A 15,619-nucleotide genomic window follows, 5' to 3' on the forward strand; every position below is an offset into this window, starting at 1 on the left:
ATGTTATTTATGAGAGATTTATCACTTTCAGATATACCACAGACAGTTTTAAGTGTTTCTCCACAGCAGTGGTTGACTGAAGGAGATTCAGTGACTCTGATGTGTGAGGTTAGAAGTTCATCTACAGGCTGGAAATTCAGCTGGTTCACTGTACAGAGTCTTTACTCAGGTAATATCTCATTCATCTCATAACAAATTTACTGGTTTTATTCAAAACAATCGTTTTAACTATTAAGAGTAAATAAAACAGTTTTTACCTTTGTTTTTCATTCTTGTGTGGTCGTTCCAGTATGATTATGTGGTACCAAAAGAGGTGCAGTGATGCAGTACACTGTTGCTCATATTGCTGAAAAACCTAATACTGTACATGATAGAAAGATGTCAGAACACAAAGTGCATTGCATTTTGCTGCAATGTCCACAGGGAACGCACAGTTGTTAAAAGTACGTACAATTCAGACATATTTAAGAACTAGAAAATCAATGTCCATGAGATAAACTTTGTTAGAATATAATTAAAAATGTGTCAGATTAGTGTGGTGCTTAGTTGGACTTTTGTGCTGCCGAAACCAGAATGAAACAATGCTACCAAATGGGGAAGCCATAACATCACTCAGAACGCCTCTAATTTCATTTGAATTAATTTCACTTGAATCTGATGTTCATAAAAGATTTGGAACCCTGTGCCCATGATAACTCCTTTCCGGTGTCAACATTTAAAAGCAACCACAGTGGGCATGTGAACATCAGAACTGGACCAATAAGGAAAGTAAGAAGGTTGCCTGCTCTGTTTTCTTTTACTGTAGATCAGATGGATGTCTGGGTTTTTATGCATAGTTTATCTGGGGACGAGATTGGCATTCATGTACATGCTACTTGGACACCTACTACCTACCTAAAGATTGTTGCAGACCATGTATTCCCCTTTATGGCAGTGGTGTTTCCTGATGGCAGTGATCATTTTCAGAAGAATAATTCACTGTGGAGTCAAAATGTCTTGAAGCTAAATGGCTTTGGGATAGGGTGACCAGCCGTCCTGTGTAACGCATGCGCGCATAGCGTTTAAAGCCCAATTCATGCGTACCGCAAATTGAGACTGTGTCACGCATAATCAATGCTTGCTCAAAAAAAGTTGGTCGCTCTATATTATCAAGCCCCCGGCAGCCAAACGAACATTATTTGACAGCTCGCTAATCGTTACTCGCACGCTACTGTTGCCACACCCACCCCTCAGTTGAACTGCTGACTAGGTTGTTGTCAACTTTTTCGTTGTTGTCATGATAGCGCAGTGCGCATGCAGCCATGCAACTCCATACCAGACACACTGGGAAGTTCAAAATATTATGAAACTTTATTTAGCAAAAAAAGACACATATTGGTTGGCCTATTAATGAGCATACATCAGCAATTACATGTTTAGGGAAATAGGGCATTATTAATATACCATGTAAGGTGGTATGTGCTAGAAATGGGTAAACTACCCAATCAGTGAGCCTGCCCGTGGGGTGGGGGCACAGCCGCGCCAGGCAGTGTCCCACATTGTCCCTCAGAAACATTGCCCCTTGCCCCCTTTGTGTTTATTAGCAGGTGGTCACCCTACTCTGGGGGGACCTACAGAGTATTAGGAAAGGGATTTAAGGTTGTAGCTGATCAATGTGTGTTATATATATATATATATATATATATATATATATATATATATATATATATATATATACCTAGCTGTTAAATACTTCATTCTCATTGTCCGACAAAAGTTTTACGGCTTTGCATTATTTTTTCGGTTAATGCAAACCTATGAAGTAGTTCCAGGTCTGTCAACCGCATTACAGTTCTATATCACTATGCAATAAATAAAGCAGAAATATGTGTGGTAGCGAAATGAATAAAAAAATTCAAAAGATAAAATAAATACACAAGAAGACAAATACAGAAAATGTTTTGGAATAAGCAATGAAGGGTTTAGATGAGATGCATAAAAAAAATAATCATACACTTATAATAGCATTTTAATGACAAAACCTGTCAAATGTCTAAAAAGAAAGCATCCAAACAATAAATTATGGTGTGCTAACTGTGGTATAAGCAAAATAATTTACTTCGATCCGGTGAATTATTTGCATTATGGCTGCATTTCATTCTCGAGTGTGCATTATTTAAGAATAATTCAATTGGCTCGTTGTCAATAATTTCTTACATATACACACATATGTCATAAGCTATTGTAATTATTAATTTTTTAAAGGATTGCTGATAGTAATGTAAGCGTTTTTATGATATTTAAATTCTCTTGATACAATATTCACCATTTTCTCACACAGCAAAATCCCCAGAGTTAAATCAACACTACTGGGTGTAGACATTGTCCCAATCTTAAAGAGTGTTAAAAAGTAAATATGAAGCAGAGTTAAAAGCTGCTATCTGTAACTTTATCCTCTCTATCATCATCTCAGTTTGGAGCCCTACATCGAATTTTACATCTTGTAGAATTTGTTGGCTGTAACATTAAGTGTGATCAGTGTTTGTTTTAGCTAGATTTTACTCTTAGCTTTTTAGGTTTTCTAGCTGCTATAACTTTGTGTGTTTAAAACATGTTTGTTATGGCAAAGAAAAGACAATAGAGCAATTTTATGGTGGTGGTTAGTACATAAAGTCAAAACAGCATTATCTAGATGTTTATCTTAAGATCGATGTATTAATTTAGTGAGCACACTTGTCAGAAGCATCTTTTTCTGTCAATAATGCCATACTATACTGCCGTCCAAAGCCAAAGCGCAGTAACTACACACTTGGTCGAAATTGAGTTAATGCTTGAAATGAGCTTTATGACATCTGTTCTGTCTTGTGACAAAGTCTCCTGGTTCAATTTTGTCCCGTTTCAGAGAAATGAGGGTGTCAAAATTGCAGTAACTACAAAATCCATGCTAATACCAAGGCAAACCGCAGTAAGTGATGTTACTGCGTTCTGGCTTTGTTTCCCCGGCTTTGATACCGCAGATACTGCAGTTTCCCCCGATCGTAACAGACAGAAACAACAAACCATGGCACAATCCCGCGGCCGAATGATGGTTGAACTCGCGTTAAAACGCAAATAAACAAATACTGGTAAGGAAGATAGCTAAATAATAACTCATGCTAAGGCAAATTACAGCTTTATAAGTAGTTAACATTGACTAGCCAGCTGCTAGCAAGTTTTGACCTACCTGTGCTCGAAGGCAATATCCTCTGACAATAATGATATAATCCGATTCAAGCGCATTGGTGTTTGTTGATTCGAACATCTCTCCACTTTTTAGGCAGCTAATCAAATTGTATTGACAGGGGTTACTCCTTCAAAAGTTTGATAAGAGTCTGGTAAAGTTTTATTGTTAGGCAAAGATAGCGGAGCCCAGTCAACCTGACGAGCGCAGCCGGGCCAGCAGAAAACACACTATGTGAAAAAGTACACTTCCATAATAAGTGCTCTTTCTCCACGAACTAATTTTGTAGGCTACTTAATATTAAAACATTTAGTTTAGTACTTCTTCAGCTAATCTTAAAAATATCTAAGTTTACATAACTGTGCTACTTTGAGATGAAAATTTACTAAAATGTACATACTGTTAGTTACCACTTATAGTACATTTGAAACAATAATATCTTTGTGACAAATATGTTCTTCTATTTTTAAATTATGTTAATTTTTAACTACTGTTTTAAAGCAAACCTCGTCTAATGTAATTTTTTTAATAAATAAAAATTAATAAAGTGAGTTAAATACTCTCTTTGTGGTAAAAGGAGCATTTTTAGCATTCACAAACATAAATAAAACTATTACAGTTATTAAAAACAATCAAAATGTATTAAGAAGCATGAGAAAAAGTTGAATGAACACATTTAGTTTGTAGATACTGCACTTTGCTTTTGCAATAGTGTTTTAGTTGTGTAAGGTCTTTCAAAGGCAGAGTGCAGCATCTGCATTTTGGGAGTCAAAGGTCACATCGGTGGTCATGGTTTTTATCTATAAAAAATTTCTTCCTAAGAAGGCATTACATGAATGCATTACCACTAATCTACCTACAACATGTTTGGCTGGCTAGTGTAAAAACTTTAAAGCCATTTTTCTCAGTTTCAGTGTTTGCGTAGATACTGCACTTAGGCTTTGGAGGGCAGTATAGTATGAGATCCAGCACTCATAGCAGTATATCATTTGAAAGAATTTCGAATTAATCACTGTATAATGTAGACACACAAACAAGAAGAATCAGAGTATGAATTAGTGCTGTGTTCATAATATCGATACAACGATACATTGTCATGAATGCCTGACGATGCGCGCATCGATACAGCATCTTCCGTATTGATTCGGATGCACCTTTGAAAGTAGTGAAAGTAGTCGCTGTTGATCCGTGATCCATATGGAAAGGACGCATGTGACTTGCGGAGTTCGTAGAGTGAAATGTACATTTAGAGGGGTATAGTTTCACTTTCTGTGTCCGTCTTGCTCTCTCTCTCAAGGACGTGTCCGTTCGTGCGTTTTTAAAATGAATGAGTTTAGTATGAAAGTGCACATATCTTAAGGGCCGGGTATACCGCGGATGGCCGCGTTCGGCACTATACGCAATACAAATGATTTCTTATTCAAATTATTAGTCTTACAGGCTGTCAGGGCAGCACTGATTTGGCGACCTTTACAGTACATTAAAACATTAGGATAGGTGAAGAAAAGTAACTGATCCACCATTGCAAACACAGTTTAGAACAAACAAGAAGACAACAAAGAACAAGAATCAAACAAACATGCTCCACAGCTTTCTGTTCTTGGAAGAAGTAAAAGTTAAAGAAGAAAAACGATAGTGTGTGTGCAAATGCTGTCTATTTCCTTTGTATAATTGTTTATAGTGGAGTGTCCTGTCTAAATATTTTCACGCGCATGCGCTGTCGTACGCGGACTGTACGCGCACTGTCCGCGCGGTCTCAAATTTTGGACCGCGGACGTCCCGAGTATACTTTCGGCTTTAGCATAAACTACTTCAAAGGGCTTTATTAGCCACTCTCTTATAAAACAGTACTAACGCATTTGAGAAGAAACACAACAGCGGCATGTGAAAACTGTAGGCTACGTCTAGAGAAGAGATACAAAGCTACTTTAAACCATAGCTGTCACATTAATAATCTGATTTCTATTAAATAGTATTAAGTCTGACTGCATGTTTATACATATATTCGTAGATGTAGAATAATTAATTGAGAGACAGATGTAATGACAAGGGTATGGCACTATCTTTGTAAAACTGCTTTGAAAAAACATATGTTAAGTACTAACTTAAAATTAAGTATTTCTACGAGTTACCCCAAAAGCTAATAAATGAATGGCAAAAACACAACTGTTACAACACTGCTTATTCAATGTACAATAAACATATAATAATAATACTAATAATGCTACTAAATTCTAAACAAAAATGTAATTAAAAATAGTTTTGTATTGTTATGCGCATCGTATCGTGACCTTGTATAGGGATATGCATCGTATCAGGAAATTGTTGGTGATACACAGCCCTAGTATGAATCACAACGATGGTGACAATAAAATAAAATGGTTCTCGCTGCAATGCCTTCTGGGTATCAACAAATTACAACTCTTATCCAGGACTACATTGTACAGTGGTTAATGTTTTCTGCGCACAGTGTATCAAAATCCTTCAGAATGACAAACTGGTATAAGAGTTCTTGACCTTGCACTGTAGTATCACATTATTAAGAGAAAAGGATACTTTTGATGAGTGATCCCATTAAATTAATACATTGGTTTTCTAGATGAAGCTTGAAATAATGTAATAACCACCACAAAACAGTTGCACAATTGTTTCTCTGCCATAACAAATATGCCTTAAACAAATAAAAAGTTATAGCAGCCAACAAAAAAACGACACAAGCAAAAAATCAAGTCCAGCTAAAACAAACACTGATCACCATAATAGTGACCAAAAATACAAGTGAAATGCAATGAAAATGTTTGTTTTCAAACATAAATGGTAATGGAGAGGATAAAGTCACAGATTGCTCTGCTTTAGAGTTACTTTTTAACACTCTGTACGATTGGGACAATATGTACACCCAGCAGTGTTGAATTAACTCTAGTGATTTTGCTGTGCACAACTCCAAACACAATTTCAAAATGATACACCCCCCAGCACAAACCTCAAACTTTCAAGTCAAAATCAGATTATCAAACTTTTGTCTCAGATGATGCACAAACTTAACAAATACACAGACTACTCCACTGCCTAGAAAACACTAGTGAGATCAATTCAAAACACTGAAACCTCTTACTGTTAATCAGAAATGAATGAAAGGGAAAGGAAAAGTCACATATAAAACCCAACTCTTTAAATAACAAAAAATAAATAAAATACTACGCCATTGACATTAGACCAGGCTTTAGCTGGTCAATGGTGTTGTCTATTTTAGTTGCCTCAAAATAGCAATGCGCATGATCACACCTTGTTTTCAGACCAGCACGGCCATGGGCACAGAAATGGGCACAAATGCATTTGCTATTTAAACATTGCGCTAGACATGAAATTGTTAGCTGAAACTAGCAACTAAACTTGCATTGCGCTTTGCCCTGCATTGCATCGGGTGTGTGATGGGGCCCATAGTGTGTTAGCAATAGAGAAAAACTGTAATCTAATAGCATTACTGTATTGGCAATACCCGTATTTACAATGGCAGTTTTTGTCTATCTAGGCAGTCACCGCTCACTTCTTGCCAAAATACAGCACATATAAAAACAACTACAGCAGCACTGAGCAAAAAATCTGTTTGAAAGTTATGACTTCGTAAGAGTATACATCGTATGATATAGTATGGTAAACAGAAGAAAAATGAAGTATTCAATCAAACTATTACAGTAAAATCACTGGACTATAAAAACAAGGTCGACAAATTTTGATGTTTTGCTTTACATATAATAAATCTACAAAGAAAGAACAATGGTTCTCTCATCTAAATTTCAACCATATATTAGCATAATTTTGTGCGTTTTCCGAATGAGATCAGGATTAAACGTGTGCACGAATGCATTTTTGTATAGAGTTTTGCAAAAGACATCGAGAAAATTGGAACTTGTGTAAAAACAGGTTAAATGTTTATGTTTTGTAGACTGAATAATTGGTTTGGGAAATTAGGCCAACTGAATCAGTTATAGTGTGTTAGCAATTGAGAAAAACTGTATGATAATTTTGGTTCATTCTGTACCTCTCTCAAATTCAAAGACACCAAGTACCTTAATTTTATTCTGCAACATTTCTAAATATTCTCTTGAGTTTGTTTCTATTGTTTTAAATATTCCACCTTTAAAACATAATGTGTGGCTCACTTTGACTTTTATATTGAATAAAGATGACTATCAGTTGGTGTTAGTCAGCAGTGGAGGATCTAAAGGCATCTACACAGTGAGTTCAGTGACTGTGAAGCACACAGGAGTTTATATGTGCAGAGCAGAGAGAGGAGATCCAGTCTATCACACAGAGTACAGTAACACACAAACACTGTGGATCACTGGTGAGTTCATCACACACAACTAAACAACAACAATCTCTTATACACTGTGTATCATTCATTAATTTATTCATGTATCTCTTATAAAGATGATTTTCTGTCATTTTCTTCTCAGGTGTTTCTCCTTCAGTCTCTCTGATCATCAGACCCAACAGATCTCAACACTTCTCATCTGAATCTCTCTCTCTGAGCTGTGAGGATCACAGTAACTCTGCTGGATGGACAGTGAGAAAATACACAAACACATTGGGAACTTGTTCATTATCAAACTGGAGATCTACAGGAACAACATCTACATGTACAATCAGATATCTTGACACATCTGATACTGGAGTGTACTGGTGTCAGTCTGAATCTGGAGAGAAACTTCATCCTGTTAATATCTCAGTACACAGTGAGTCTACATAACTGTAGTTTTAAATTTCCATGTGCAGGAATCTTTTCAGTCAGTGCATAATGAACAAGTGCAGCATACAATTCAGTAATTTGGTTGGTCAATATGGGTTTTTAATAGACGATACAGATATGGGTTTTTAATAGCCGATACAGATATTGAGAAAACAATGTTGCCAGATGGTAGAAATAAAGGCAATATAACAAAAATGTATTTACAGTAAATGAGAGGTATACAGAAAATTGGTGGAAATTAAATGAGTATTTATTGTGCATAATATTAATAAATAATGTCCTCTTAAAGTTTAATGTAGCTCTTTCTGTTTATTTTACTCAATCAAGTGTTATTTTACTTTCTTAAATCAAAGCAAAGAATATCATCTGATTCATAAGTATATACACTCACCGGCCACTTTATTAGGTACACCTGTCCAACTGCGCATTAATGCAAATTTCTAATCAGCCAATCACATGGCAGCAACTCGATGCATTTAGGCATGTAGACATGGTCAAGACGATCTGCTGCAGTTCAAACCGAGCGTCAGAATGGGGAAGAAAGGTGTTTTAAGTGACTTTGAAAGTGGCATGGTTGTTGGTGCCATACTGGCTGGTCTGAGTATTTCACTGCTGATCTACTGGGATTTTCACACACAACCATCTCAAGGGTTTACAGAGAATGGTCCGACAAAGAGAAAATATCCAGTGAGTGGCAGTTCTGTGGGCGCAAATGCCTTGTTGATGCCAAAGGTCAGAAAAGAGACCTCGTTAGAACCAAGATATACAGAAGAGCATCTCTGAATGCACAACACCTCAAACCTGGGAGAAATGTTGGACGTGGATCAAGCAGTGTGGAAGATCTCATTCACAACTAAATATCGACAGGATTAATAAAACACACTTGCTTCAATGAAATAGCACACAAATTAGCTAGCTAACTTAGCACATCATTGCTTGGAAAAATGCATGCATTTGATCGTAAATAGGATGATTAAAGGCATGACGGAGGCTGACTGAAATACTTTTTATTTTATTTTTTTCAATTCAATTTTATTTATATACAGTAGCGCTTTTCACAAGTGTTAATTGTTTCAAAGCAGCTTTATAATAATAGATGTAGGAAAAGCATAGAAAAGCGAGCGTAGTAGCCTAATAATGCAACATATACAGTAAAGTATTAAGTTAAGCCAGGGGATGAAAAAAAACCCTTGGAGAAAAAGCCTCCTGGCACCTGCTTTCAGATGGAGCCGCATTTACTACACAAAGCTGTAGTTCACTAACAATCAGGGCAATTTTGCATTAATTATTGTGGACGTATCGCCTGCTGGCCCAGCTTGTCACTGAACTACGGCTTTGTGTAGTAAATGCCGCTCCATCTGAAAGCAGCTGATGGTGATTTACTACTAAGGAACTGGCTTTACTGTCGAGATGCGCATGATATCGCATGCAAATTATCGCCCATCCCTACCATGCAACCATCTTGTTTAATAGTGTCACCAGATTGGAAATGTCCAAGGATCGTACAAACGCTTATGTTTAGTTGTATTGTTACTGTATATACAGTGGTTGCTAAGATGGTGGTAGGGTGTTTATCATCTGTCAGACAAAACAGTCTAATAGAACAATGTTAAAATCAAACTATTATATTTTATTTACTTGTAATCATCAGTCATTTCTTCTGTTGTGTAGATAATGAAGTGATTCTGGACAGTCCTGTTCATCCTGTGACTGAAGGAGATCCTCTGACTCTACGCTGTTTATCGCGATATCAATCCCCCTCTAACCTGACAGCTGAATTTTATAAAGATGGATCAGTGGTGCAGAATCAGACTACAGGAGACATGATGATCATCCCTACAGTCTCAAAGTCACATGAGGGTTTCTACTACTGTAAACCCCCAGAGATAAGTGAGTCTCCAGAGAGCTGGATCAGAGGTGGGAGTCATAGTGTGAGTTTGTATGTATAGCAGTGGTCTTCATTATTTTTTTTTTTCATGAGAGCCACACTGATAAAGTAACCAAACTTGTCTTTTAAGTGATAAACGAAGACAAAACTGCATTTTTTTTAAATTAAAATAAAAAGCAACATAAACATTCGTTAAATTTTAAAGCCACAATCTACAGAACATCACACAAAGATATAACAAAAAAACGAAAAGCAATCCAAAGTGTACAGACTTAAATTAGATCAGAATTTATAAATAAATATTTTTTTATAAAATTAGGTCAGAAGTAAAAAAAGTGCAAAACAAATATGTGCAAAATGCCTAAAGTGCACAGAAACAAAAGACAAGCCAAATAGTTAAATCAGTTAACCCCAAGTGATTTATAAATAAAATAAAATAAAGAAATGATTAAAATAACAAAAACATAGCTAGAATTGCCTTTAAACCTGCCATATGGACATGTAGCCCTGTCACTGTTTTTTATTTATTTATTTTAAAAATATTTATTGAAAGCTACCTTTTCACATATTATTTTCATAGCATTATCATATTAGGCTGTATATATAAGTATATGGGAAAAAAACTGTTATATGTAAAATCAGATAATGTGCACCCATAAAGCCCAAAATTGAATTATCCTCATCTTATAACACATCTGCGATGATTTGATTGTGAGATTGGAAGTCAAATAATGCTTCTCCTATCCATGCATCGAATCTTCTACTATTCGGGGTCACCCCTAGTTAACTGCTAAAAAGAAAATACATAGGTGCTTGGTCTTTCTCTACGTGGAGTTCAGGGAAGACAATGGCTGAATCCGAAACTGCATACTGCCATACTATATAGTAGGCAAAAAGCAGTAGGCGAACGAATAGTATGTCCGAAACCTCAGTATACGTAAAAGGGTAGGCGAGAATTTGCGGGATTTTGAACTATTTCTCGCGAGATTCAGAGGCACGTGTACTTAAGTATTGTCCGAAACCGCCTACTTACTGAAAATGTAGTAGGGGAAACAGCACGTGAACAGAGTAGTACGTCCGAATCCTCAGTATCCATAAAATCAGTAGGTGAGAAATCCCCGGATGCCCTACTGAGTCCGCCCAGGTTCTGAAGCGTGCATCGGATGGACACTTCTATCCCAGCTTTCCCATGATGCCACGGGAAAGCAAAGCAATCGACCGGAGACCAACCAATCGGGTGATTTCAATACACACACAGGGCTGTTCCTCAGCACCCAGACTTCACGCACAGACCCAGGATATACCACAATTAAAATGCTCAGCTGATTCATGAAAATAAAGCTGTAGAATTATCACAGCTGTGCTGAGATGACAGTAATATGTGATGGTTTGTTAGAAAAATACATTTGAATAAAGTTTTGTTTCATATGGGATTCACTTCTATACGTTTTCATTTATTGTGATGGTTTTATTCATTCATTTTTTATTCATGTTTCCTGTTGTTTTAAGTAAATACAAGAGATTGCTTCACTAAAATGTATATAATCACATTGCCTGCATTGTCTAGTTTGTATTCAAGCACAGCTTTCATCTGACAATCGATATTAAATTACAATGTGCTTGTTTTACTTATTTTGTCCACTACAAAATAATGTGTAATATATCTGTAACACTGTTACAGATCAAGTTACTGATGCAATCAGATGTGAGTGCACCTGTCCCTCATACACACGCATACGTTTTCATGTCCGTTATTAGGTTTGTTCGAGTTTATGCACCGCTGTAAGAACCAACAGGTGAATGACATCAAAGTACTGTGAGAGCGATTCCAGAAATCATACGGAGAAGTCTGATTTCGTTGCTCTCGCGGTATTGTGATGTCAATCTCCTGTCGGTTCTTGTGGTTCCGCATGAACTCGAACAAGTCTACTACGTCATATGTCACATGATAACGTCAACATGGCGAATGCTGTCCATACTTAACGCGAACGTACATACTGCCTTAGCGCACGTTAAGTAGGTACCCAGTGAAATTCAGTACCTACACAGTAAGTATGCGATTTCGGATTCAGCCATTTAAATTTACCCGCTTAGTTCGCTTCTAGGGAGAACCGGCTCAGCTGTTCATATAGTTTAGTTTAGTCTGTGGTAGTACCATCAGAACTGTCATGACTTAATTTCCTTTATATTCATTTGATTGTTAATAGGCTTGTTTGAGATGCGGCTTGCCTCACCGAAAATTTAGATGAGAGCAAACAGCTGCCGTGAGGGGAGGAGTGAAAAAAGAGCTTGTAAGTTGCGGACACTTCACCAATCAGCAGAGGCAGAGATCCTGCTCACTTATTTTGTGGCGGATTAAATAGATGCAACTGAAATATCACTAAATGCATTTATGAAGATGTTGATAAGCAGAATCAATGTAGGTGAACAATAAAAGCATTCCTAGAAAAAGGAAGTCCCTGACCGTGAACAACAAAGTTCCAATGTGTAATATGCATGAAAGCTCAAATAAAAACAACAAACCGTTCTTAAACTGATATGTGTGGTTGCTAAGGATGTCTCTAAGGGTGCAGTGATGAATTGATTTTTTGGGTTTTTGCTTTTATCGTGAATATCAGGAAAAGGCTTTCTTCTCATTTCGTTTATGGTGTGGAGTTGTGTGAAAACTACATTGTGTTATAAAATTTGGGAAAGGAATAAAGAAAATGCCACAACTCTGTTTAAGAACATCTGAATTTGAGGGATATCTTTGTCAGTTGATCAAACATTGTGTTGTTCAAATTTACATCTAAATGTTAAAGTATTTTTCATGCAAACACATTTCTTCTTTTTGTTTTTTACAGTGCAGATTAAAAGCATCCACTATGGACAAACTGGAGGTGACTGAATTTAATAGATTTGTGTATTTCATGTTAACAGATCTGTGAAGAGATTTATAACCTAATTTTTTTCTTTCCTCAGCTTCACCCAGAGCTACAGTAGGTACGTTTACATGCAACCAAATAATCTGTTTCTAATCGTATTGGTGGCTCAATCGTATTGAAATGCCTTCATGTAAACACCTTAATCAGTACGATTAAGGACGATCGGATGCAAATTTGGATCGTATTGAAGGCGGCGGTGTACTCCAATCTGTGATCCGATCCGCAGGAGAAAAGTATGCATGTAAACGTGTAAATCTTAGTATTTTCTCAATCGGATACAAAAATACATTGTGCACGTGTGCAGAACATTTGTGCTCAAGTTCACGTCTTATATTAAACTTTTATACCACATGATTCTCGTCACAGAAACATGCAATAGCAAGGCAGTTGTCAGGAAATGGCAATGCAAGAACCCAGGCGCAGACAGATGTATACAAAAACACTGAAGACTTTAATTAACAAGAAAAACAACAAAACAAAAACCCACGAGGGGGTAAAACATTACAAACACTAGATAACAAACACTGACTAAACTTGAACAATACTAAAAACAGATTTCACTAAATGACAATAAACTAGACAGGATATATTTCAAGACACGATACTCACAGTAAAAGAGACAAACGCACAAGCACAGAACAAAGAGCACAGGGACATTAAATAGGGAGAACTAATGAGGGACACAGCTGAAATCAATGACAAGTAAGGGAGCGGGAAAAAAATTAACACGACAAGAGAAACACGTGGCTAGGTACAAACACTTGATGCCACGTGTTCTCACACAAAACATGATACTGTCAGAACCCTGCCACAAAGACTATAATACAAGACATGATTCTGACAGGATCCTGACAGTACCCCCCCCTTAAGGAGCGACTACCAGACGCTCCTCAGGGGAACACTAAACACGGGACATAACAGACTGACACACAGAAAAAACCAAAGAAAACATTACAAATAATAACAACGGTAAACAAGCAATAATGACAAATGGATTGGGGTGGGATAATAAAAATAACAAACAAGGGAGGGGGGGGGTGGGGGAACAAGAAAGTTCACAGGGGGAGGTCCAGATGGGGTGGGACTGGGCGGGGAAGAAGTCTTTGGTTTTCTGGGTGAAGCAGAGAGAGTCCGGGGAGGTCTTGTGGAGGACTTGTGAAAGGCATGACAGGAAGGGGCAGATTCAGGCTGGGGTTGCGCTGGGGGCGCACACGGCTGGGGTTGCGCTGGGTGCGCAGATTCAGGCTGCGGTTGCGGTGGCTGCGCAGATTCAGGCTGCGGACGCGGTGGCTGCGCAGAATCAGGCTCTTCGTTCTTCCTCTTCTTTCTCCTGGGTCGGGGGGCAGAGAGTGCAGAAGGAAGAGGCACTGTGGCAGGCAAAACGGACTCAGATGAGGACCCACCGGATGCCGACTCCCATGAAATCCTCCTCTCTCGCTTTCCCCGGAGAGAGACTGGTGGAGAGGAATTCTCTGGGTTGGGAGAGGTGAGCCTCGGACCGCCCAGGGTCAGAACTCCCATGACTCGACCCTCCGGGACAGAAGGGAGCGGAACAGGCTCAGTGGCTCTGGTCGGGTTCCTCCTGGAATTAACACCGGGTCCATACACGAGTGGATCGTACCAGATTGGACCAGACAGATCTGTGTTCATTAGAGAGAGTGACAGTCACTGTGCAGTATGAGATAGAGGATCAGTACAGTTACGTTGCCAGTAAGTTATGAAATTACCAAAATAATCCAAATGTATTACATAACTGTAACGTACTTGGTTATCTGGCAACGTTAGGAGACCGTACTGGCAACAAAGTGATTTGGTTCTGTAATGGTAATGAAATTACCTCCCTAGGACGTAACAGTAATGGTCATGAAATTACCAAAATAACCAATAAATTACGTAACTAGGACGTTGTGTGTTAGCTGGGTCCATTCTCACCGTGTTTTTTCAAAATGTCTGAGGGTCGCAAGAGAAAAAGTGTCTATGAATTGTATGACAAAAAGAGGACGGCCTCTGAAGAAAGAAACAAGAGCAGAGTGTTTTTGGGAGAATATTTCACACGCTGGCGTGCGCTAAAAGCACAGATGGGGTTTCCCATTGATACCTCAGTCGCAAAGTTTCTACTCTACAGGTAAAGTTTGGCATCCTATTTGGAGAAATCAATTTCACGAGTTCACACTTACAAATAAGTTGAATACATTAAATTTGTAAACGTATTAGGCGTGCTGTCCAGGGAGAGGGCTCTGAGCTTGGAAATGGGCCTGAAAACAGAGTATCGCCCACCCCAAGGTTTAGGTAGTAACCTGGTGAGTGAGAGGAGATGGGGTGGTGGAGGGATTCTGAAGACTGTAGAGAATCCTTAGGTGAGTTTGACTGTGATTATATATGGGCTTGCCTTCATGCTGATTGGTAGCTATGTTGATTACTAATTGTAGAACGCTGGTGATACTAGAGTTGTTGATTACTGATTGTAGACAGCTGGAGGCACTTGAGTAGTTCATTTGACGTGTTCCTCTCGAACTACATTAATAAAACATCATTTAAAATCACTGCTAATAAAAGTTGATGTAAGCTATGATAAGCAATGCTAGCCCTTGCACAATCACGCACTCTGTGGGATGGTCTATTGAGTGACCCTCTGCCACACTGTTCCTCAGCCCTTCCATCTCCTGAGGTTGCTCCTTTCTTGTAACTCAGTGCATAAACCCTTGACTTGACCTAACCTCGATCTCTAACGCCACAATCTCACCACAACCTGACCATACACACCAACCCGTTTGAGTAAGGCTAGAAGCCCCACTGTTGACTGGTGGCATGTCATGTGGGAGTGTAACTTTTTCCTGGTGTCTGTCATCTGTGCA

General features: G+C 38.1%; 1 protein-coding gene across 1 annotated transcript; it reads left to right on the forward strand.

Annotated features, from left to right (window-relative positions):
- Nucleotides 1-11,660, forward strand: LOC141281892 (uncharacterized). The gene is made up of 7 exons (XM_073813729.1): nucleotides 1-169; nucleotides 6,273-6,281; nucleotides 7,386-7,547; nucleotides 7,660-7,938; nucleotides 9,509-9,514; nucleotides 9,633-9,869; nucleotides 11,599-11,660. The coding sequence occupies exons 1-7, from the start codon at nucleotides 1-3 to the stop codon at nucleotides 11,658-11,660; spliced, it is 924 nt and encodes a 307-aa protein (XP_073669830.1).
- Nucleotides 11,661-15,619: the final 3,959 nt, after the last annotated feature.

Source organism: Paramisgurnus dabryanus, chromosome 3 (genome assembly GCF_030506205.2).
Source record: "Paramisgurnus dabryanus chromosome 3, PD_genome_1.1, whole genome shotgun sequence".
NCBI lineage: Eukaryota > Metazoa > Chordata > Actinopteri > Cypriniformes > Cobitidae > Paramisgurnus > Paramisgurnus dabryanus.

Bases quoted from the DNA above. Each gene is read 5' to 3' on its own strand.
- LOC141281892 (XM_073813729.1), top strand. From the start codon at position 1: ATGTTATTTATGAGAGATTTATCACTTTCAGATATACCACAGACAGTT. The intron at 7,548-7,659 runs GTGAGTTCATCA...TTTTCTTCTCAG, and splicing joins ACAAACACTGTGGATCACTG to GTGTTTCTCCTTCAGTCTCT. The intron at 9,870-11,598 runs GTGGGAGTCATA...GTCCGTTATTAG, and splicing joins TCCAGAGAGCTGGATCAGAG to GTTTGTTCGAGTTTATGCAC.